This window comes from Linepithema humile, chromosome 5, assembly GCF_040581485.1.
Source record: "Linepithema humile isolate Giens D197 chromosome 5, Lhum_UNIL_v1.0, whole genome shotgun sequence".
Classification (NCBI taxonomy): Eukaryota; Metazoa; Arthropoda; class Insecta; order Hymenoptera; family Formicidae; genus Linepithema; species Linepithema humile.
The window spans coordinates 28,275,928-28,299,947 of NC_090132.1; the positions used below are offsets into that span (position 1 = coordinate 28,275,928).

Genomic DNA, 24,020 nt, shown 5'->3' on the forward strand with positions numbered 1-24,020 from the left:
TACGGAGACGATTGTACGACTGCGATTCACCGTCGCGCGGAATTAATTGTTTATTTATTATATCCTTTCATCTTGTAATCGTTATCGGCTCATACAAGATAATAAGATCGTAAAAATAACATAAATTAAATTATAAAATGCAATAATCTGTCGAATGTCTCAAGTAAAAAAATTAATTAAATTTTTTAAATATAATCGATCAGATAAATTTATAAGATAAAAATATAAACCGGTGCAGCATAGATTTTGTATGCGAAATTTGCAAACTTTTCTTAAATTTTACTTTCATAATAAAGTCAATTAGCGCCATGCTTTTTAGTAGCATGCTAATTGTTGTATCACTAATCATTAAATAAAAATAAACATTCGACTTTGGTGATTCGACAAGACATGTGTTAGTCCATTTTCGCACTGCGGCTCCTACGTTTAATCATGGACTTTCATAGCACACGTGATTATGACGCTATTGCCCGAACGGCGGCGAGCCAGTATCGTAACTCGTTTTGCCTATTATCCCGGCAAAGTGAACATTGTTCGCCACGTAATTGCATCGCGTACGCGTCATTAACAGAAGAACAGGACGCGACTATCGGGCTCTTGAAAAACGTGCATAAGTGCAAGGCATTGTTACCATACATTTAAAATACAGTGCTTCTTATTTCCACTTCGATACGTTATATCCGTTAAATTTCAACTTTATAAGCTGCAGAATTAATGACCCTGACATTGTAAGCGATAAAGTATATCTAAAATTAATTTCGTTAAATTAAAATTTTAAATGTGCTTAAACTATATATGTCTATAAAAATTGACAATTTCAGGTCTTTTTTTTCAACAAGAAACATATATAACAGTCTGTGAATTCAGACGAATCTGTCATGTGTGAATATAAAACAGAATCGTAAGTAAACGCTCATCAAGAACATCCACGGCACCTTTCAAGCTATGAGTCGGACCGTTTCGACTCCGAATCAGCCTAAATTGGTATCGACCGGTTCGACGATGACTCACAAAAAGAGTCCCGGTGCTCGACTCTTGATCTTTTGCTTATCGTTAATTCGATACGATAATATTGCGGCGACACGTTCTCCGCTAATAACGTCACGTCGATCGCTTTGATCGCCGCCTTTCTGGAGACCATGTATTCGATCGCCGACGTTCAAAGATATGGTGAGGAGGAGATTGCGCATTCGATATTCGCAAAGATATACATATGCAGCTTGTACGCAAATTTACTTATCGGCCATTACGTTCACATATTCATTTATTTATTTATGCGCGGTTTACGGAACGCAAATGCGGACCATCGCCGGGTCTCGTGCCCAGTCGAAAACCAAATTTGGGTAAAACTGAAATTCAGATTCGGTCAGTCGGAGATTCCACATCAAGCCACAGTCGAAATTCTACTGAAATTCTAGTATAAGTGAGAAACTGCGCCAGGTGCTGAAATGCGAAAGTGAGAAGAGAAATTATTTGTTCGATGCATTTAAGACTGTGCATCCTCGAGAGTTCCACGAATCGATTATTAAAACTGAATATTGCAAATTAAGAAGAAAACCCAAAGAAAGATAATTAACCATAGCAATTTAAAAAAGTTTAAATAAGAAGCTTATTTATAGAGTTTGCAGAGCAAAAATAGATCTTATTAATTTTGTTTATATCAAATTATTATAAATTTTACAATAAAGCTTTATCAATCAAACGTTATATATTAAAACTTTCTCTTTTTTTGTATATTTAATTTTAAGAATTTAATCCATTTTTTGCATTACAATGTCACAATTAAGTGACATTAAAAGGAATATACAGAGTATACACTCTGTACAGTGTATGTGTTTTTGTCATATAATATTTGTCTGTGCTAACAATAAAAGATATCATATAATATATTTTATATATTCTTATATATTATATATAAAAAAATTTTAATTTAAAAAACAAAAAAAAATGGGAAAAAAAACTCCGACATGTAATGATATAAGTTATTTAGATGCATTTTTTAAATTAAGGTAATTCCACCGGTACAATTGTTGCCAAAAATATAGAAAGTAAGGTTAAATGTGTGTACAGAAAATATGAAAACAGCAGACAAAATAGTTTTTGTTGCACTTGACTGTATCTTCCACACGCAAATGATGATATATTTCTTGCTACTTTTTTTCTGCTCGCCATGCATGATATTAAATTATCATTTTTGTTATAAAAATTATTCAACAATACTGTGGTAAATATTCGCGAAATTTAAATAAAGTTCTTATAACATATTTATCTAATTATATTCAATTTTTTGTAAATACTTTGAAAGTAGTTTTCCTATAATTAAACAAAATTGTCTGATTTTCGTTTGATTAGTCCATAAAAACCATTGAATAAATGGCATGTTAAATAAAAAATATTTTAATAATTATATAATAAAAAGTTCTAAAAAATTTGAGATAATGTCTGACATTACATTTATTTCTTAAAGTTTCAAATAAATCTCGAATAATTAAGAAATATCGTTGAAATTACCTTAAAAAATACAGAGAAAAAAAAAGAAAAAAATCAAAAAGGTGATAATTTCTTATAATTTGTCACTTACACGAAATCTTTTACGCAATATTAATATCTTTTCAATAAGGTTTTCTCAGCGTTATTGCTGTAAAGCAATCACATTTATGAATGCATATCGACTAGATCTTCGATCATTGAAGATAAGAGATGCACCTTTCACTTTTTCATCTCTTTTAATATTTTAATATTTTATTGCAAATTAATTTCTATTTAAATAATTATTTTAATCAATTTTATGCAATTATCATGGTCTTCATTTCATATACTTCTCTTACTGTTCATATTTCATAAGTAATTTCGTTTCAATTATATCATCTTTGTCAATTAATATGCGTTATTCTATCATGTTCTCTCTCGCATTGCACCGTTCTCTACTATAATAAAATTTCATTTTCGCAGAACATAATCAACTTTTCACGCTTTTATGCTGTAAATTGTCATTTTATCATGTCCATCTTTACTACTTACAATTAATTCATTATATTTCTACTTAACACACATGAGATGATTATTCAGAGGGAACATAATAAATTCCTGCTACTCTAGTGCATTCTCTCTTAAAGCCATAACACGCGGAGGTTCTGTGAATCCGCCACAACGTTAGGAGTCGGTACGGCGAACAGATATCAAAGAGAGTATCGTGCAGCCTTCCCGCCGGCAGCAGGCGGCTTCTAGCTGCTAATGATCGCGGTGTACCGTAACGTGCTACACGATTCCGACGATAAACTACAACGCACCCGGCAGCACCCGCGGCACCGCAAACCCGTTTTTCGAACGTGGACTTTTTCACGCTCGACTCTTCCCCTCCTCCGTCGTTCGATCCTTCTCTCTTCTTTTCTTCACTCGCTCGTAAGTATTTAACAATAAATATGCGCTACTCAAGCGCCTGATCGCGATAGACTATCGGCTTTTAATGGACTATGTATACTCATGCTACCTTATCTCGTTACACATGTCATTAACGTGGCAGCCACCTGGTCGAGATCTACGAGCTCTTTTTGCGCAAACGTTAACGATGTAGTGATATCTACAACGCGTTGAACAAGAACGCCTCGCAATCCCGCAATATGCGTTCCTAATGCTCAATGTTATGGCCAAATTATTTTTTATTCTGAAATATCAGATTAAAAGCCAGAGAAAAATGTGATACGTTATTCGCATAAGTTGCGAGTCTTAAGAGTTCATAAATTTCTTCGCTAAAGTAATCATCCTTTCCTCGGTGAGCACTTTATGGGAATAAGGACTTCGCGAAATGTTTTATTATTTTTTATTTGTAGATTTTCTGTATAAAAATAGTAAAACAGATAATATTTAAACTATTATCTTTAATGAACTATCAATTACTACACATTAAATATTTCTAAAATCGGCAATTCAATTAATTCAAAGAAATAATTTGAAAATAGTTTGGCAATTTTTTGCAAGAAAAAAAGTAACCGATAAGAAATAGAGGATACTCTTTTGCAAGGATATTCTTCTTGCAAGGATATTCTTCCGCATAAATTTATTGCTTTCTAATAACACGGCTTGCCTCATCGCTAAATAATCGACGATTGAGAGAGCCTTCGCATTATTACTCGTAGGATTCCTGCGTGCGATTTGCATTCGCTCTGCGAACGAGACGCGACCTCGACGAAGGTCGGCGCCTCCAACCCTTAAGATTAATGTTGATCGCTTACGACAAAGTCAGTCGACAGGACCAAGGGCCACTCATTGTACACATGTCGGAACTGCTACCTAAGTGCTGCCGATCGATTTTCGACCGAGAAATGTCCACCGCGACGAATCGATTGTTACCCTCACCGATGCGGTAAGAATCACAGGTAATATTCCCGAAAAGCGCACCTGCTATCGTCGGCTGCCTTTGTCGGATCTTTCAATTCTTTGAGCTTTGATCTCTCCTCGAGGACAAACATCGCCGGCGATGACAACGTTACGGTGCACAACGGCTATTTGTGGCGACCGCCTATAGCGCTCGCTCGAAAAGCTACTACGCCGCTCTGCGCAGCGAATTGCGCGAATTAGACTGTTAATTGCCGAGACGCGTCGGAAATTAATTGTAGTGAGATAGGAACGTAATTGAAAACCCGGATGCGAATACGAGACAAATCGGAAAGCCATGGCAACGGATTTCAAGCTATAAATTTCTGGCAAAGCTGTTACGTATCACAACTTCTTCAATTAAAAGTATACGTATAATACAATGTATAATGCAATGAAATATTTATTCATATCTACGATAAGTATTTTTATATTCAAAAATATTTATTAAAAACTGAATGGATTATTTATCTATTAATACTTATTATTAGTAAAATGACTCAATAATATAAGAATTAGACGTAGTAAAATTTTCTGCATATGCTGTTTTACAACAATTAAAATATCTCTAGTATCAAGTTATAGCCATTAATATACAATATTATTCATTTTTTATATATCAAAGCACGCGCGCGCGCGCGCGTTAGTTTATTCTTTATATAATATAAAAATTTTTAATTCAGTAAATATAAAAAATAAATACATTATTCGCTTGATGTCTTTGCAATGTTTTGAATTGTGATATATGCATCATGAAATCAAATAAAATTGCAAATTTAAGCTTCAATTAGCGAGAGAAGCGGATGAAAAAAAATCGGCAAATATGCGCGGGTTACATTCACTAGCGAGCACGCCATTTGTTAATTGAATATCCATCTTCAATGCATGATAAAATAAACCATAAAAGCGTTTAAACCACAATTAGAGAAAAAAAGTGGTAACAATGCATCAGCTTGACGATCTAAAATTTTTCACTATACTGAGTGTAAACATTATGCGATATTGCACAATGCAACGCACAACAATATTGCGTATAATAACTTTTCTACCGACAATGAATGAATAACATATTAATTCAAGGATCTATACAAAATGCGTGTGCGGAAAACGGGATACGATAGTATCATCAAACTTATTACCGGCCGCAATTATTTCAATTACAATCGAATCGGCTATCAATCAAAATCAAATAATGAAATATAATTATGTTTCGATAACAGAAATCCAGAAATAATAAGCCATATCGAACGATTCATCTGTGATACATTTAGCGGTCTTCCTTATATATAACGATGAAAGAATTGGTATTATGTCACGCTTCATATCGGCATTATGAAACAGGGAATAATGAAGATAATCCTTTGATAGTCGGATTATAAAATTAATAGAGATATTATTTTTAATGATTTTATCATGAGTTTTTTTAATTATTAGAACATATTTTATTATCACACGCTATTATCTTAATTAAGCAATGACGCATATGACACAGTCGTAAGCTGAATCGATGACTGTGCTAATTAAAATTACAAAACACCCCATTACGATCACCATTGATCATATATCAATTGCGAAGAGAGATTAGTTTACCGAATGCAAATATCATTACGTCAAATAACAGAAAATCATGTCGCCTTTTTAAATTAATAAGTTTATCAGATTAAAACTTAAACAAATCAAAACATAATAGATTTTAAAAGTGTGTGAAAAGTGTCAAGAGGCTATTCTAATCTATATATTATTTTTTCCATCAATTCCAGCAATCTATCCATATTAAAAAATATGTATAACCAAATAATAAAACATAACATAGAAATATATAAAATAAAAACGTAGTTTGAAAAAAAAAAACATTTAATCGAATCGATATTAAAACTACTGTGGTGATTGCACAATCCCGTCGCAGTCAAAACAACCGTGCACGTGGTGGTGAGAACCACCCTCTTCTCTCGACACCACCCTTCAGACTCTCCGTCTCTCTCTTTCTCTCCTCTCTCTCTTCTCTCTCTCTCTCTCTCTCTCTCTCTGATTCTCTCTTCCTCGCTTTGCCCTACCCTCTCGTCCGTGTGCTCTTGCTGCTTACTTCGCGCGGTTTGAGCTGAGCCGATTGTCAGTCGGTCCCCGACTCTGATGGTGTAAGGAGCATTGAACAACTCGTACTGATCTCTCGTATCGAAGAGCCACGTAAAAGCGCGCGAGAGAACCGAATCTCCCCCGCGGTTCAATTAATCGCACCATTCCACAACAGCGATTCTACTCGATTCTAACGCCTCGAAAATTTCTCCAATTTCCAATGAGCGTTATTTAAAAACGAGGCGTTTTTTCACGCGCGTAGATTAAAGATGATCGTGTGAGAATTAAAAGCTCGAAGGGACTCTCTTCGCGAATTCGAGGCAAGCGGAAAGCCAAAGAAGAAGAAGACGAGGAAACAAGATCGGGCGAGAAGAAGAGGAGGTGTCAGTTGCTGTTAGTTCGTCGATCGTGCCCGGCACGTGCGCGTACCCAGCCCCTCGTGCCTTCGGAAGAAGGGTGCATCGGTGGAAGAAGCGAAGAAGGAGAGAAGAAGAAAAGGAAGCAGCAGAAGCGGAAAGTGGCGGCAGTGTGCTCCGAACCGTCAAGCGGGACGCTGAGGAAGAGCGGAATTGCCGAGCGGAATTGGTGCTCCCGCCTTTAGATGCGCACCGCACCACGTGTTCGCTCGAGATACCCTCAACCCCTATTCGAACGTTATTAAATTGTCACCGAATCGACGTCGCGCGGCATTCAATCGGAATAATAGACTCGGCGAATTTCACGGCGTATTGTCAATACGAATGGATTAACGGAAAAGACACAGTGCTGTGATTGTCCGACGAGACCGGAATGATCCGGGAAAGGATAGATTCGCATTGGTACACGCGCGTGAATTGAAAATGATCGTCATATATGAGTAGAGACAGAAAAGTTTGTCGAGTGAAGAGCGATTGCGCTATTGGCATTCGAAGGTGGACACTGTTCAGATAGCCCGAAGATGAAGAGAATACCTGCGTTGCAGGTGAGTCGAATTGATTTCGCATAAGTAGTGCATCCAAAATTGATTCTAAACTGTAATTTTATTTATCTGTTTTTCTTTTTGAGTAATGAAAATCTTACGTTAATGCAGTCTTCCGTTTGAAGAATAAATATGGAATTATGTAACACTGATAAATTTGTAAAATTTGTTCACCCCCAGTATTATAAATCGATATCTTATTAATTACGTATTTACGTTTTCGTAATTATTATCAGTTTTCTTTTCTTGGGGATTTGGCCGTCCTCAGTGTATAAGAAAAAGGTATAAAATAAAAATTTAAATTGTCTAATCACAAACGCAAAACATTGTTTAGCTTTTAAAGAGTGTCGAATCACTGTATTAATTTGAAAAGCCCATTTTTAAATAATTTCTATCGTCTTTTATAACTGTCTGCTTTATTTGTCGCTACGATGTAGAGCATTATTCTGACATCGTAATGAAAAGTTTATGCAATATGTATATATTTTTTTTTTATTTCTGTGCTGATGTTGAAAAACATATTGACTCAAATAGCAAATAGCATTCTTTCATTATTTTCCAAGTACAAAATTGCAAAATATGTTTTTAAATGTATTTTGTAATGAAATTTTTCTGCGCATTGTTATATTTATATTATGCTTACAATCTGAAACGTAGTAACCATAGAAAGGATAAATAATGTATTAATAAAAATTTAAATAAAATTAATTTCTTCTAAAAAAATATGCGGATAATAAAAGAACTTATTTTAAAATAAATCAAGGCACCTTATATTCATAGCGCGAATATAATGAAAGAACACGCTAACGTGTTGTCAACAACAGGAGCGAATGTCTTTTGCGTTAATTCCTCCTTACTACACACACATACACACACACACACACACACACACACACACACATATACGATACACGAACGTCTCGTAAGACGAGTAGCGCCGAGGCAACCCAATCCTCTTTTAACGCTCTTTGATCATCTGAAGGTTCTGCTTTCACGGGTAGCCGTCGCGCGTTTCTCACCACGCCGCCCCTCCACCGAGGATTTCCCCCCCGACTGACGTCGTATGCGACCAGGCTCCTCACGTATTCTGTGGCCTTTAACTTTTAAGTACGATTTAACGAAAGCCTTTGAACACCCACGTCTACCGCGAAACTTCGACACCGGTTACGAATTCTCCAGGGGTTATTTGACCTCTACGGCCGCCTTCGAAATTCTCCTTTACCTCTATGCTTCCGTTTTACTCCTTGCGCGCAGCGATTTGCCGCTATTGCACTTGCTTTGATATTTTTAATCCTCTTCGCGCGTGATGGGAACGCTCACGTGTCAAAGTATACAGCGCGTCCTTTGTGCATCGAGGAAGCGTTGGAAAATAATAGATCCACGGATGATGTTAACAATGCTTCTATGGAAAATTATATGGAACTGTCGTCAATTGTGCCGCGGTGCAAAAATGTCGGGCGAAATAATTAAAGGAAAATTCAAAATCGATATTCATGTGCAATTAAGGCGACGTAATATGGTCAAATAATCGTTAATTTGTCAACAATATTGTATTAAATCTGCATATTTATCCAATCTTCATTGAATAATTTATAATATCGGAAATCACATCTGATAAAAGTGCGATACAAATTAAAGACAACTTGAGACAAATAATTATAAAAGGCTATATGGTGTGTAAGATTTAGGTTAATTAAAATTCTAATTGCCGAGTTGAAATTTTAATGTTTTAATGAGCAATTAAATTAAATCATTACTTTTATGCAACGGTCTGTTACTTTTCTGTACGGTCGTCGTACGAATATCTACACAAACAATATCGTTAATTACGGTGTTGATTGAATCTCGTTAGGTGCTTCAAGCGCAAGCTCGATGTCACCGGGCGACTTCCTGGACGACTGACTATGATGCGCTTGATTTGGCGCATACAATTCGTGCGGCGGTGCACGCGATTGCGCTGCACGCGATAAATCACCGCGATTGCTGGCCGCGCACGGGATATACCGCGAGCTCGCGCGAACCGCACGCGATTCTGTTCCGCAAATTTATCGTCGTCTGTTGTTGACAGCCGTGCGCACCACTATATACTTCTATGTTAAGGGAGCACGGCTATATTCAAAATAAAAAAAAAAATAAATAAATTTATTCACGTAATATTATCGTCGGATCTCTCGCGTGTATTTTAATATTTGAATGATGGGGTAATTAACTAGAATTGCTAAAAATTTTGCTTTTGGCTGTCAGCCACACCCTTGTGTAAACTCTAAAATTTAAAGTTAACGGTTTATGATGTTTTTTTTTTTCAAAATAGAGATAATAATAACGATCATAATAACGAAACAAATTCGATAAGAGTTTCAATTCGGAGAGAATGTGCAAAATATTTCTCTCTGTGGTACACAGATTTCCATGAAACCATAACACTTGTTATAAATAAAAAATAATAGTTACAGCTATAAACAAAAAATACATTTTTTTCTTAAAAAGTTATAACATTTTGCATATTTTGTACATTTATTTTAAAAAATTGCTTTTTCATTTGATTAAGCAGTTTGGTTGGTTAAACAATATTTAATTTTTAATATATATATAACTTTATATTTCTGTAAAATAATTTTCAATTGCGATATTTTTACAATAATTAAATAACGTGCTGTTTCTATAATACTTGAACTGTTTTTTTTTTTTAATTTTAAGAATGGAATTTTATTATTTGCTGATTTTCCTAAAGTTTAATTTTCCAGAATTTTTCTATTTTCAAAATAAGTATTAGGATTTGGCTTAATAAGAAAGGAACTAATAAATGATGAATTTTTCTTAGACACCCTATATGTATATATTTTATCATCGTATTATGGTGATGCAGTGTACATTTGAATTATGAGTTTTACGAATACAATCCAGTATGCAACTATATACGCTTCAATAATTCCAGTTAATGTCAGAACAACAGTATACGATAAAATAGGGTTGTTTTGTGATCGTAATATGCTTTTATTGCGTAATATGATTTTACATATTGTTTGGATACCAATATGCGTAAATCTAATATATTTACATTAAATCAATAAAAGCTTTAACCATTTATCTACTTTTATCATTAACTAATTACGTATTATATCCATGCGAAGGAATCATTTGCTTACATGCAGCTAACAATATCATTACGAAAATATTGAAAAATATTTTACTGTACAATATAGTGTTTTACATCTTTCCGATATAAAAAGTGACTCGGATATATATTTTTAACAACCACTGGATTATCTTAACATTTTTATGCAAAACTGTAAAAAAATCATATTGTTTTAAAAGATTACCTCAAATACGATAATTGACGCACGATATAGCCGATGATTTATTCAAGACACGTGATGGACGTCCATTTGCGAACGTCGTATTTATCGCGATTAGAAATAACGCGAGTCCGAAAAAAAGATAACGCGAGAGTAAAAAAAAAAAAAAGACATTCTCCTCGTTCTGCTTTTGAACAGTGGCAAACAAATACAACAGTCGTAAAAAGGAAGGACAAATAATCGCAGCGGTGATCTTCTATGCCACCTGCTGCCAACGTTAACGTTATCGCGATATTCGCGTGCGTGTCCCTTTGGCACCGCGAGCGGCCGCACTCGTTAATGAGCATATATTGATCTCTCAAGCGCCGCATGACCGGACATCAAAGAGTAGACGAGCAACAAGTATCCCGCCGAGAGAGAGAGAGAGAGAGAACCGAAAGCCCGAGATTACAATTTAAGCCTGTTTACGTCGGGATTCCGTCTCTGTGATCTCGCGCGCCACGCATAGTCCGCGTCGATTCGGAATCCCGTCTCCTCCGGCGTTTCTCCACTGCGCCTCTTCCCGTTTTAGCCCTTTGCTCTGACCGAGCTGGCTTTGCGCGCCAGCAACTCGAGATTATTTTCCCAATGTACTCTCGCGGCTTGATATTGCCTCGAAATATAAACGTCCGTTTCACGGAGGCGCGTGTTTTGGAGAAAACAGCTAAATAATAATAAAATATAACGTATCTGCTGTTTAAACTTTCCGTATGAGTGTGCGCGTATGTCTGTTGACCTCCACTTATATCATAAAAGCATAACGCAAAAGTAAAAACCCATGCATATTCCTTCAAACGTAGGCACATTTATCTACAAAATATAAAGCAATTCATATTTATTTTAATGTTAAAATATTCATAGCGACAAAGTTATTCGGTATTGCAAATTATAGAATTTTTAGAATGTAAATCAGCAACTTCGATTAATTATTCAAATAAATGTTAGGAGAAATTTTATTTAAAGCTCTGTGTTGTTAAAATCTTGCGACAAATTACGAAGAAAGAAACTAAATTTGCATAATTAAAAGTGTTTCATTATGTAAGCCATCGTATTTTTACTCAAAACGCGAATCATAATAAAAAAAATATTCTTAGGACATATTCATGATAATGCACATTTCGACAGCATGAATGCGAAAGCAGAGAAGAAGAAAAGAAAGCGGCGATGGTGCTGATGGCCCGTCCTTAATAGCCCGTTTACAAACGAAGGAAGAAATGGTCATTGCAGATTTTGCGATGAAAGCAGTATCAATAATCATAATAATAAGCGGACGATTGCGAGAAAATTGCACGTCGCTCGGCTATCATTTACCTAAACGCTTCTCGCGCGGAAAAGATTTTAGCATGCTGACGATAGAATCTCATTGTCGAAGAAACGGTAGACCGTTGAAATTGCGATTTACCGCGAAACTTTTACAACGCTCGCCGAGACTTTCGGGAGGAGAGCGATAAGAATAGGAGCGCGTTTCTTGGAGGCGAAGACGCCGTCGAGCTGGCAAGAAACAATGCTCCGTTAGAGAGTAATGTTGGTACGAGTCCGTTCTATTACGTGCCTTTCTGCGCGGAAACGGCGGAGACCCGGTTGGACGGATAGTGGAGCATTGTGCCAGCAGAAAGCAGCAATTAGTAGTAGACGGGCGTTGTTACCTCGAGCCGAGGAGGATATTCAGTTTGTAGTACTTAAGAGAATCCGGACGCGAAACGACCAACATGAGACTCGTCGCCCGCCGCGGCGGAATTGATAACTGCTTTTCGTAGTGTTACGAGACGTTGATTAATTACATCAGCAGGATGGTCATGCCGCACCTTATCTCGATTCGTATTTTCAACGAGTGATCGCTATAGATCATTTCAGGGGTTGACAAAAGTAATTTGAAAAAAATTTTTTTTTAAATAAGAGGTGCGAGATTATAACAATATTTGTCATGAATAGCCATGGAATAAAAATAGATCATTCGCTTAAGAGAATAAAATATGCGATTATTTTAAAAGATGATTCACAATGACAATTGAATAATAACAGCAATGATTGCGCGTCCAAGTTACGAGGATGATTTACGAGACCAAGCTGCGCTAATAATTGTTAAAAGTTTACAATGGTAACGTATCTGCGACAATGGCAAATTAGCGCGTCAGATGTTCTAATTCTATACGAATGTGTGACACGCTGAATATACAAACAACAGCAACACCATGGGAATAACAATTACATAGTAAACACGACTTCGTTAAACTAGGTGGGCAGTAGTTTATATAAGCAGACCAAGATATATAGCACTCCCTACGAACAACAAAGCTGTTACAAGCGACATGGGAAATGCGGAATATTTTGACTTCACGCAGCTCGGCTACGTTGGCACATGGACGAAATTCCACGTATAAATCGTTATTAATGATATTTTACTCCAAAAAGATTTCACATGAAACGAGATCTGAGATGAACTGGCGAATCGCTGTCATAACATAGCGCGGCAATTAGCAACGGCAGCAATTACTGAGAGTAGACGGAAATGTGTACTCAAGAAGGCGACTATACGCGCGTCTACTTAAGAACATCTACATTAGAGGAGATGAATAACGATGGCGATGTGGACACGGATGAGGATAATTGCGACTTGGATTACAGAGCAGCAGGCAATTTAATCTTGAAGACCACGAAGGCAAAAGTATATTTGCATCGCGGACAAACTACTCGTTCTACGTTTGCCTTGACTGGAAGCTTGTAAAGAAACATTTATACGCGCAGCGGCTGAAACTGTTGCGATTTTTAAACGAAGGATCCAAAATTCATCGTCCGCTAGCAGATAATCCTACGTCTCGATAATCCAAAAATTTATATCGACGACTATTTAGCCGCGTGAACAAATGTTATATTGCAATTGAATGATAATATTTTAAGTCTATTGCAAGCTGCTTGAGAATTGAGATGTATAATTATGTAAAAGTGTCACCGGAGAAAAAAGATATTAAATAAGAATACTCGACTCAGCTAATAAATTAAGAATTCTACAATCTTATCGCGGAAAATGAATTGCGTTTTATCGAAGGAAAAAAAAAAAAAAAAAAAACGCAGATACATGTGTCCAAGATTGGATCTTCGTTCGAAACTTCTCCAAGAAAATGAGATAAAAAGGAGATCAAGATGAAATCCGTGCTCCTCCGGCGGAATAATTCAGCATTAACGACTGGACGTCGTCCTTTTAGAAAAGAGACTTGTCTAGTTCGCCTTGCTCAAGAAGATCCAAAGTAACGACGGTGACGGGCGGCGAGCTTGATGAGCGTCCGGACCTAGACGCGAACGAGGTTGACGAAGACGACGGCGGGCGACGGCGGGCGACGGCGACAACCACGACGACGAGGACGGCGACGATGCTTCTGCCGTGAGGCGGTGAGCAATTAGCGACACAGCGCGGCGAGATCAGAGGCCGAGGGCGGGGTGGGGAGCGGCGGCCTAATTACACACGGTACGGACCGACTTCAAAGGAGCCGACAGTTCCTCTCCTCTCCGAGCCATCCCCTCCGAATAGCCGGCCCGAGAACAACGCTCCTCTTCCTCGTATATACCCCAGAGCCCAGGCGGTCGACTATGCCTCCGATACTCTTCCTTCTCTTGTTCCTCTCCCCCCCCCCCGCCTCTTCTCTTTTGCGACCCATCTCTAGCTCTACGAGAATACCCCTTGCTTTCTTGGATCGCGGGGTCATTCGCGGTGGCAGAACTCGCTTCGTTCGCGAGGTATTATCGTTGCATTATCAGATCGTACTCTAAACGCGATGACGTTGTTCCGCGCATAATCGCGACTCGTCGCAGCTGATGGATCTGATTCGTCGATTTTCACCTTCACGGAAGAAAAGCGTTTTGTTCTTTCGCGATTAATTCGAATTCCCCTCGAAAATAATTGTCTAAACTGCGCATTTATCATGGACGATGAGTCATTTCTATGCCTACTGTGCGAAACTGGATTTCCTGAGAAGTGAAATTCTCTTTTGATTATTAATGATTGAACATAATGGCGACGAGATCCGTTGAATAATTATATTTCCATATTTTTGTTTCCTTAATAAAATTTTTAATATTCATGATAGATGTTGCATAATGTGCCGCCGTTCTTTCTTTTCCCGGTCCCCTGCTAAAGCGCCGGGTTTTATCATTTGCATTGCAGCGTATCGCAGTAAAAGGTTCTCCGCGTTCTTTTTGCCATATACTTCGGTAGATATGTCGCGACAAAAAGTTAAGAGACGTTTACTTCCTGAAAAGTGTTTTTTTAAAAGCTTTTAAAAGTTGTAAACAACAAATGGAGGCCACGTATGCTTAGTTATCGTGCATCAGATAAAATACTGAGTTTTAGATTTCGCCGTATATTAGATGCGTGTGCGAAAATCGCTCGGAGTGTAAAACCGTATTGATAATCTAAATTTTGTAAAATTATTTTTCTAAAAAAAAAAAAAAAAAAAAAATTATCAAAGCACAATTCGACACGCTTGACGGCTCGAGTGACCTCGTCCAAAAGAGATCCAAATCTAATGTCCCCCCAAAAAAAAATGTGCGCCGAGGCTTTTCATGCTTGCGAGGGAAAGCGGGACGACGGCGCGGCAGTCGGCATCGCGGCCCAACGATCAAAGGGGCGAGGACGTATCGCCGTGGCTGTGGGTTGGCGTACGTCCCGTAGGGGCCCGCGAGCGTGGACACACGAGTGGGCACGCGTCGCGCCGAGAAATCGACGAGACTGGTAAACCCGGCGGATATCGAGGCCGACGTGCGGCGGCTCTCTCGGACGCCGCCGATCTTCCACGAGGTCGTAACGCCCGACGGGCTTAGCCTTAGCGGCTGCCTCCTCTACCCGAGTTGTGGCCGCAAGTCATCAGTCAAGTCTTTGAGGCCGGCTTCAAGCTGCCTCCCCTCCCCTTCGCCCTCACTTCCTTTCTCTCTCGCTCCCCGTCTTTCTCGAGCCTGCAGAAAAAGGCCTTTTGCCGATCTGGCTTGGCGGTGAGATCAAACGTTTCACGGTCCACCGTACGGTGAACCGACTGCGCGCGCGGGTGCGCCGCTCCAGGCCGATATACATAGATATACACGATGGCGGAACGAGAGAGGTCGGAGGACGGTGGGGAAAAAGGAAGGAAAGAACGGGTTGTGAAAAGGAAGAGAGAGACTCGCGCGGAGGGTGAGGAGGGGCGGCGTAAGGGGAAACCTTGCCGGGACGGGGAGAGGTTTCGGTTCGGCGAAGGAAAGGGAAAGGAGCCCCGAGAAGACACCTAAACAAATACGCGTGCCCCCGCTAACCGATCGCAAATTTGTTGAGGTCCGACCTCGAGGTTCGGCCTCGCGGCTGTCGCAGCGCGAATCAGGGCTATTCCATCGCTCCGATCGGGAATGCGAGCAATTATTTCGTAATTTCGGGATATATTTATAGTTGCACTGCCATGTCGGCCGAACACGGGCTGGTCGCGCGCATCGCGGTAATAAAACCGATGTTTTTTTTTGAGTCCGTTGGGTCGATTTCCGGATTAATGTTTCGGCGTAGGCCGATTACGCGATGTTGTTGCGAAATACGCGGATACGAAAATTGCCTGTCGGAAAATATCACGATCAATACATTGGACGCATTCTGTTTATTTATTTTGACACTTGCCCACGCAGTCGTGCATTGAACGAGTGGCGGTCTATTTTTTTCAAAAAATATATTCTTCTATATATTATCCTAAAAGTATCTAATATATTTTGTAGCGCTAATAATTCTAATTATGTTAAAAACGTTTTCTTGTTTTATATTAATCAGATAGAATTTGAAATGGAACGGCTACGCCTGATGTGAATCAAGGATTTAGCATGTTAAAGCATATTTTATTTCAATAATCAGTATATTTTTAATCGTAGTAATCTACTATCTCTTGTAAAATTACCACTTCAATTTTCACGTTAGTCAGAGAAAAAGTTTAATTAACTTGTTAGAAAATAAATTTTTTAAATTACACATTGCAAAGGATAGAAAAACAAGACCACATACCTTTTAACATTTCCAACTGCGAGTGCTATTGTTGTAGGTCTTTAAAAATCAGCTTAGGCTCCGAAAAATCAGTAATTGTTCAAGCACGTGCTTGTCACAAGATGTACGCAGCAACGATCGAGGCTGAAAAAAGGTAAAAAATCAAATATAAAATAAAATTTGCAAAAAAAAAAACGGTACAGGAAATACGCAAAAGACAAATAAAATCAGAATAGCAAGTTTCACGCTAGAAACGTGTGTGTGAAATTCATACTCTTAGCAGGTCTAATTAGCAATCGAGATGAGCAGTTGCGAACACGTGAAAGCAATTTCCTATTTACGATCTGAGAAAACGCGTTGGACAGCGGTATCGTCGTAAAATCCACTCTGCGGTCGTTACGTGTCCTCTCGATATCTCGACCGTGTCCTGATAGACTCAAATGGGAAGAGGATTGCCGAGAGACAAACCTCGTTACGGAGCAGCTACGAATCGCATTATCGATTTGTACGGTGTCGCGGATGGCGGTGGCCGGATAGAATCTTTGATGTGCGCCGAAGAAGGCTTCCGAAACGAGAGCGTACAACGAAGATACGCACAAGCCCGGATCGGGCACGCGTGAAGAATCTCCCGGCGAGGAAGCAGCCGCGAAATGAATACGAAGAAAAGAAGAAGAGGACTCGCCGAAAACGACGGCACGAAGTACGCGCGAAAGAGAAAGACGAAAAGCGGGATCTTCGAAATAAGCTCCCGTAAAATGATTGCCTACCTACGCGCCCGCTACCGCGCCGTTATGTCCGATTTCGCCTAACTCGTTTCATATCAGTCGGAGTCCAATTTTGTGGAGTGAGCTGACTGTCGAGTTACGCTTCTTGACTCCTGTCGCGCCTTATCTTTTCTAAAACGACGTTGAAACGATGATATGTTGAGACACGCGACTGCGTGCAACGATCGTAAATAATTAATGGGATTCGATGTTATCTTTTGCCTCTTTTATATTACTATTTTTCAGCTTTTATATTAGCTTGGAAAAATGCAAGAGGTTTCGACCGATACGAAAGTGAGATTTCATTTGCAGATACGAATATAACAATTTTCTCCTTACATAGTTTAATCTGTTTAATGCCGCTTCTGATAATTTTTTAACAATTTTGTTTATCCGAACGACATCAATACGACGACAGGTAACACTCGAAATTGCACGCGGTCTCTTTCCTCGTTGGCAAAGAAGCCGCCCTAATATCGAGAAGAGAAGGAGGGCAGATGGTCTCTCTCGCGCGTGCAAAAACGCCATTTCCAGCGCGCGCGGACGAGCCCTCGAAACGAGCGGCCATAATCGATGTTCCGTCTCTCGCGCCTCCGCGTTTCTCGTTTCCTCCCCGAACCTCCAGGCGAATCAAGGTCAAAGTTCGTAGCCGCGGCGCGGCACGTCTCGACAGGGTCCCTGAAGAACGGCCGAGATTTTTCCGCGGCGCGGAAGAGCGACTTTTTGCCGCTCACCGCCGAGTGTCGGTGGGAGGAAAAACGCAATCTCTCGGTTCCGCCGCGCCGCGCGAGTTACGACGGAGGCTCGCGCAAGGGAGAGAGTTAGCAAGAACGCGGTGTAGGCGGCACATCAAAGGCGCACCTCGGGCGTGAACGAGCGAGCGGGCACGCGGCTCAAGTAGAGAGCGGAAGACACCGCCACCAATCCTACCGCCATCCAATATATTTACTCCGATGGACCACCGCTACCATCACCATCGCGCCGCCGCCGCCGCCGCCGCCGTCGCCGCCGCCGCCACCACTACCACCGTCGCCATTACCACCGACGTCACCGTCACTGCTATCGCTGCCGCCACAGCCGCCGCCGCCACCGCGGCCGCAACCGCTGCGTCGAGCCGCGCCGCGACCACCGTGCAACCGCCGTGCCGCAGTCACGGTCGGCGCGCGGATACTTTGTTCGCGGCGCGCCACATCGACTTGACTGAGGCTTCTCCTCTCTTTCTCTCTCTCTCTCTCTCTCTCTCTCTCTCTCTCTCTCTCTCTCTCTCTCTCTCTCTCTCTCTCTCTCTTTTTTCCTATCAATCTTCGCCAGAAAATACGTATCTTAGATTGTAAATTGCGGTTCCGCATCGACGGTCGTTAATGCTGCCGCGATGTTATTCGCGAGACTTGTCCTCAGTATTGCAGAATATGCAAAACCTCTCATCATTTTTTCCTTTTAAAACACATCCATAATATCATACCAGTTATACATATATAAAAAAAGTCTATTTTGGCAAAATATATCAATATATTGTAGATAATCATCATGTGCATGTATGTACAGAAGTATTGATTGACTATGAAAAATAAAATTATTTCCACAGAAATCACAATTTTCAGATATACTCGAATAAAAGATTTTACCACTGTCATTTTTAAATATTATTAAAAATAATGTAAATAGCGAAGTAAGATACGTACTCTGAAAAGCAAAACCTAGTTACCTCTTTAAACTGAAATATTTTGTTAGAAAAGTCATTAGCAGAGCTTAAGCGACTGCTTTACATCAAGACAAAATTCATAATGATGTACTTTGCGCGTTAAATAACACAAAACGCGAAGGAAAATTACAAGGGAGAGTGTGTTGTAAAATTGTTCGCGTGCTCTATTCGTTGCTTTCTTTAGATAATCCGAGTCCGAAAGTTTTCATTGCAGCGTCGGTCGTCTGTGGTAGTTGATTCAACCATGTTATTCAACAGTCGTGCAGTTTCGCTTCGAATGCGGATCTGCAGAAATGTAGTTTTAAATACGTGGATTGCGAGAAAGCAGTGTGCAGCAGCCAGCTCGCTGAACTTTTCGCATCGTCCATTTTGAGAAAATAAAACCTTTGATTGCAATTTGCAGCCTCGTATATCTCGAATAGCGCCTGCCAGTATTGTTTGGAATATACAATGCTATGTGTTCGTGGTGTGCATTGCAATTTTGATCCGGCACATTGAATCATGTTTCTTCAAACTTTCTTAATTTCTAACCATAATAATCAAGGCTCCAGTTAAAATTTTGTTAGAATAAATATATTTGCACGCCTGAAAATATGCATAAATTCACTAAAAATTTCTAATCTAATACTCGAAGCAAACTTAATTCCAAATTGGCTGAAAAATCCATAGATAACATTTGCAAAAATTGTTCATTTGCCCGAAATTTGCATCGGAGAATTACAATGACAGTTAATCAATCGGTCTCTTTAACCAATTTTTTTCCTCTTCTATGCAAAATTTCGCGACATTCCCGACGAATTGCACATTCGCGCGGATAATTAGCGCCGACGAGAATCGCGACCTATGTTAGAACTAGTTTATGAACCCGGCGTCGGGGAAGTGCGTTGATCCCGCGGATCGCCGGCAAGCAGACCGACCGATAAATTAGTTGCCAAGAGATATCTCCTTCACTTTTCCCTCGTGCGGCGTTCGGAAGGCGCGCACGATGCGGCGCGGCGAAACCGAACGAAGCGAGCGAGCAGGCGAAGGCGAGGCAGGGCAAAGCAGTCATATTTCAGCCCTTGTTAGGACGAGGGGCCCCTGCCGAGACGGGCCGGGGAGAAAATCTCTTTGACTCGCCGCTCCGTGCCTTAATCCACTGGCATATACCCTATCTTGCCACCTGCTCTCTCTTCCTTCCTCGTCTCTTCCTTCCCTGCACCCTTTTATGCGCGCCTATCTCCAGCTTTCTCTCTCTCTCTTTCTTCCTCTCAGCACCGTTGCCTCTTCTCTTTCTTTCCTTCTCTCTCCATCGACGTAAATTACGGCGGATATTTACGCGTCTGTTCCCTCCCCGCGGTATCGTTCGGATTCTGATCTGCGCTATGCGTCTACCGTCCTCGATTACTGCAGGATGTTATATTAATTACCACATTTAGTCTTGGCTAGTGCACGCAAACATTTGCCCGCTTCTACCGGTCATGTTGACGTTCTCAAGCGCTTAGGCTATAAGGGGACGTATTTGCCTTTGGGGTGTTTTGATATCGAGCGTAAAGTCGCCAAAGTTTCAAAATCAATTTCCGATTAACATGTATAGATGAAGAATAATGTTGTCGCATAAACACGCCTGTGTATATTAAACTTCCACTGTTACCAATACACAGCACCCGGTTATTTTATAAAGGATCAAGGGAAAGCCGATTTGTTTTTATAACGTGTCCTCTATATTTTTCGGAGGATTAAATAAGAATCGGTCTGCGGAATCCAGCTTTCCTAAATACTCTATGTCGCATAGAAGTAATCGTAAAGATACAGAAAATATCACGCGCCCCGGCTTCCGTCCGCAAAACAGCCGGTCGGCGCAGAAGCGCATAGCAAAGCCGAAGCATAGCGAAGTCTGTCCGACATCTATCCCCGTGGACAGCTCAATCGCTGGAACCGAGCGCGTATCTCGCCTCACCTTCGTCCGAACGCTTCCGCGCTCCGTTAAAGAGGCTGATCTTTTGCCGACGAAGCGGCGCGGGAAGAAGGAGAAGGCTGGCCATGGAAGGTTTCAAATGCGCCGTCATCCGTGCGAAAGAGATACGCCTCGAGCCATACCTCTCACGAGTTGATCCGGCAAAGTTCCAGTCCTCAATGTCCCGCATATACCGCGATACCAACTTGCGAACGATGGCACACTGCGGTTAAGCGGCGAGGAAAAGTTTCAAAGGAAATAATCTCCTAAAAGTTACACTTGTGTGTCAATGTTTATCTAAATGCGGAAAAGATTGTTTCTTTCGAAACTTTAATATCGAGTTTCACATCGATACTTTGAAATGAAAAGATAATGCACGGGGATCCGTGACCCATAAAAGAAAAATAAAAAAAAGCGAAAAGAAAATGCAGAACATGTTGAACGTGAAAGATTTGCTCTTTCATTTTTGCGTAGCAGGATGTAATGTAAATGTATCCGCATACATTGATTGTAGGTAGGTATATTTGATAAGCTACTTGAAAAAACAGTGATGGAAATATAGAGGCAAACGAAGCTTCCCGGAGGGATATGTAGTCATATCGGTGCGCGTGGCGATGAGATTCGCATTTTTAATTTAATGTCGAATTTGCATGATATATTATTCTCTAACACGGGCGCACAACAGGATACCAGTTGATAGAACCGTTGGTAATGAAAAATGAAAATCGATGGTAATGCGGAAAAAAAAAAAAAAAAAAATGAATATTCATCCTGCCAACTACGGACCATTCATTATACGCGAAATATCATTAAATCAATTTTGAAATTGTTACACGGGCATAAATCACGCCGGAGGCGCATAAGACTGATTTAATACAACAAGCGCGAGTTCCGCCAGTTCCTATTTTCTTTTTTTTTTTTCTTCGCGATTCTAATAAAATGTCGAGATCACACGGGGATCGCGCGCCGTTGAAGCTCGTTTCCGATAAAAAGCCGGGAATCAGGGGTGAAAACAGCCGTTGGGCGTATCCGAGAGAGAACGTAATCTGCAGCACCCTCGCGGAACTCTCCCTTCCCTCGGTCTTCTCCGCAGAACCGCGCTCGTTAAGTCGCGAGAGCGCGCCGAAAGCTGACGCTTACTTTCGCCAACCTCCTCTCTCCCGGAGGAAGGAGCCGTGGCAACACAACTGCGCCGCGCCGCTTACGCGCGCGGTTATGGTAATGCGTGGTTTGCGGTGCGTGTTAGCCGGTCGGCCGGCCGGCCCTCGTAATGGTAACGAGACGGTCTCTCACCATCATCATCAACATCCAGACGACGAAACGCGATGCGAACGATCAACGACTCTCGGGCCAGCAAGACGCGCGGCCCTCTCTCAAAGGTGCCGACCGCGATCCGTTCTCTGGCTATTTTTAACCTGTTTTCGTCTCCCTTATGCGCCCCTTTCTCTTCTCGCAGTTTCTCTCTTTCTCTCTATTTCGCATTCTCTTGTAGCTGTATCATGTTACTACTAATTAGAAGAAAGACACTTGATGTTATCGAAATCTGGGATTCTAATTACATATACGTACGATTTGGTATAGAATTGGATGAAACAGGAATTTGTTCTTTCGTGAGGTGCAAAAAAATGTTATTAAGCTGGTGCAAAAAAATTTGTCGTATTTGTCAAATAAAATTAAAGATATTACACAGAGCTTGAAACTAATTTTTATTCATCGAAATAGCTGTAATTAGCTTGAATATGTTTTTTGCATCTTGAAGCAAGTTTCTGTTTATGATTAATTTAAAGTCTGAGAATATAAACTCTTGAACCTCTTAATTACTTTACTTAAAATACGGAAAAGCAACAAACTTTCCGCCATTAACTTAATAGTTTTGCGATCTTTTGCGACCAACCTATTGCAGATAGTACCTATCTGTAGTATTAATGTATTATGTATGAATCTTTATAAAGTTCCATTCTTTTCTGTATGCTCGAAGGGAGCCTATGTCCCAGAGTATGAATAAATTCTACCTTTCTCTCTCTTTTTATCTATGTCCTTTTCTTCTTTCGTCCGTGCGTGTGCGTTCGCGCACGCCGCATCGACGGAATGCCACGCATCACTAGCCACGAGAGTCAGTCAACCTCAAGAGGGAATCAGGTGTGGAACAAATGAATTCGCGACGGAGGAGGACGGATCAATCCGCTCCTTAATCTTGCGGAAGCGAACATTTCTTTTGTCGAAGGCGGAAAGGACATTGCCATTTAATGTTTTTAGTTCGCTAACGTATGAGATCTATGGTAAAAGAACCCAAAAGAACCTAATGACTTCTATATAGTTTAGAACGATAGAGTTTTAACTTTTAGTTGCTTAAATCTAATTTAAATTTTCGTAATAATTTTGCAAAATTCTTGTTTAAAAATAATTGTTAAATTTTCCAGAGTTATGGGAACTTATGGAAAATATGATCGCATTCTCTTGTTGCTGACAATATAAAAGCAATAAAATATAATAAATATATACTACAATATTTACTTTTTAATTGCAGATAAGATAAAAAAATAATTAAATAAAATTTCACAATTATATTAATATTATTGAAAATCTGCTAGTCTTGTTTTTATCAAAACATTTTTTAATTACGCGTGTATCGTTCGACAGCTAACAAGAAACGGATAAAAATCCAATAATATAACAACTCATCATTCACTTCTTGATAAAATTGAAAAAAAAATATGCATATATTAAATCAGATAGAAATTTGAAAAATGTATGTCGTAAATATAGAAATTTCAAGGAGAATTTGTTCATTTGGGATAGAATGAAAATATAAAACGAATAAATTTGTATCGATATCGGACAACGAGATGGAGTTTTATTAATATTGCAAGAGCCGAGATCGAGAATAATTCCAAT

At 39.8% G+C, this 24,020-nt stretch overlaps 2 protein-coding genes across 7 annotated transcripts in view; one reads left to right on the forward strand and one right to left on the reverse strand.

The window, feature by feature from the left end:
* Notum (palmitoleoyl-protein carboxylesterase notum) overlaps positions 1-24,020 on the forward strand; it is a 454,423-nt gene that overhangs the window by 421,017 nt on the left and 9,386 nt on the right. Inside the window, exon 1 of one of the 2 annotated variants that reach the window (XM_012377154.2) lies at positions 5,924-7,408. The exons of the other annotated variant lie outside the window; for it this stretch is intronic. Coding sequence (XP_012232577.2) covers positions 7,385-7,408 — 24 coding nt within the window. The 5' untranslated portion in view covers positions 5,924-7,384. Of the gene's footprint in view, positions 1-5,923; positions 7,409-24,020 lie in introns of those variants that run through there. 2 annotated transcript variants of the gene reach the window in all.
* The window catches only part of KaiR1D (Kainate-type ionotropic glutamate receptor subunit 1D), a 345,484-nt gene that overhangs the window by 295,763 nt on the left and 25,701 nt on the right, over positions 1-24,020 (reverse strand). For all 5 annotated transcript variants that reach the window (XM_012377144.2, XM_067356340.1, XM_012377142.2 and 2 more), the window contains one exon: positions 16,745-16,867. The gene's annotated coding sequence lies outside the window, so the exon portion shown is untranslated. The remainder of the gene's footprint in view (positions 1-16,744; positions 16,868-24,020) is intronic.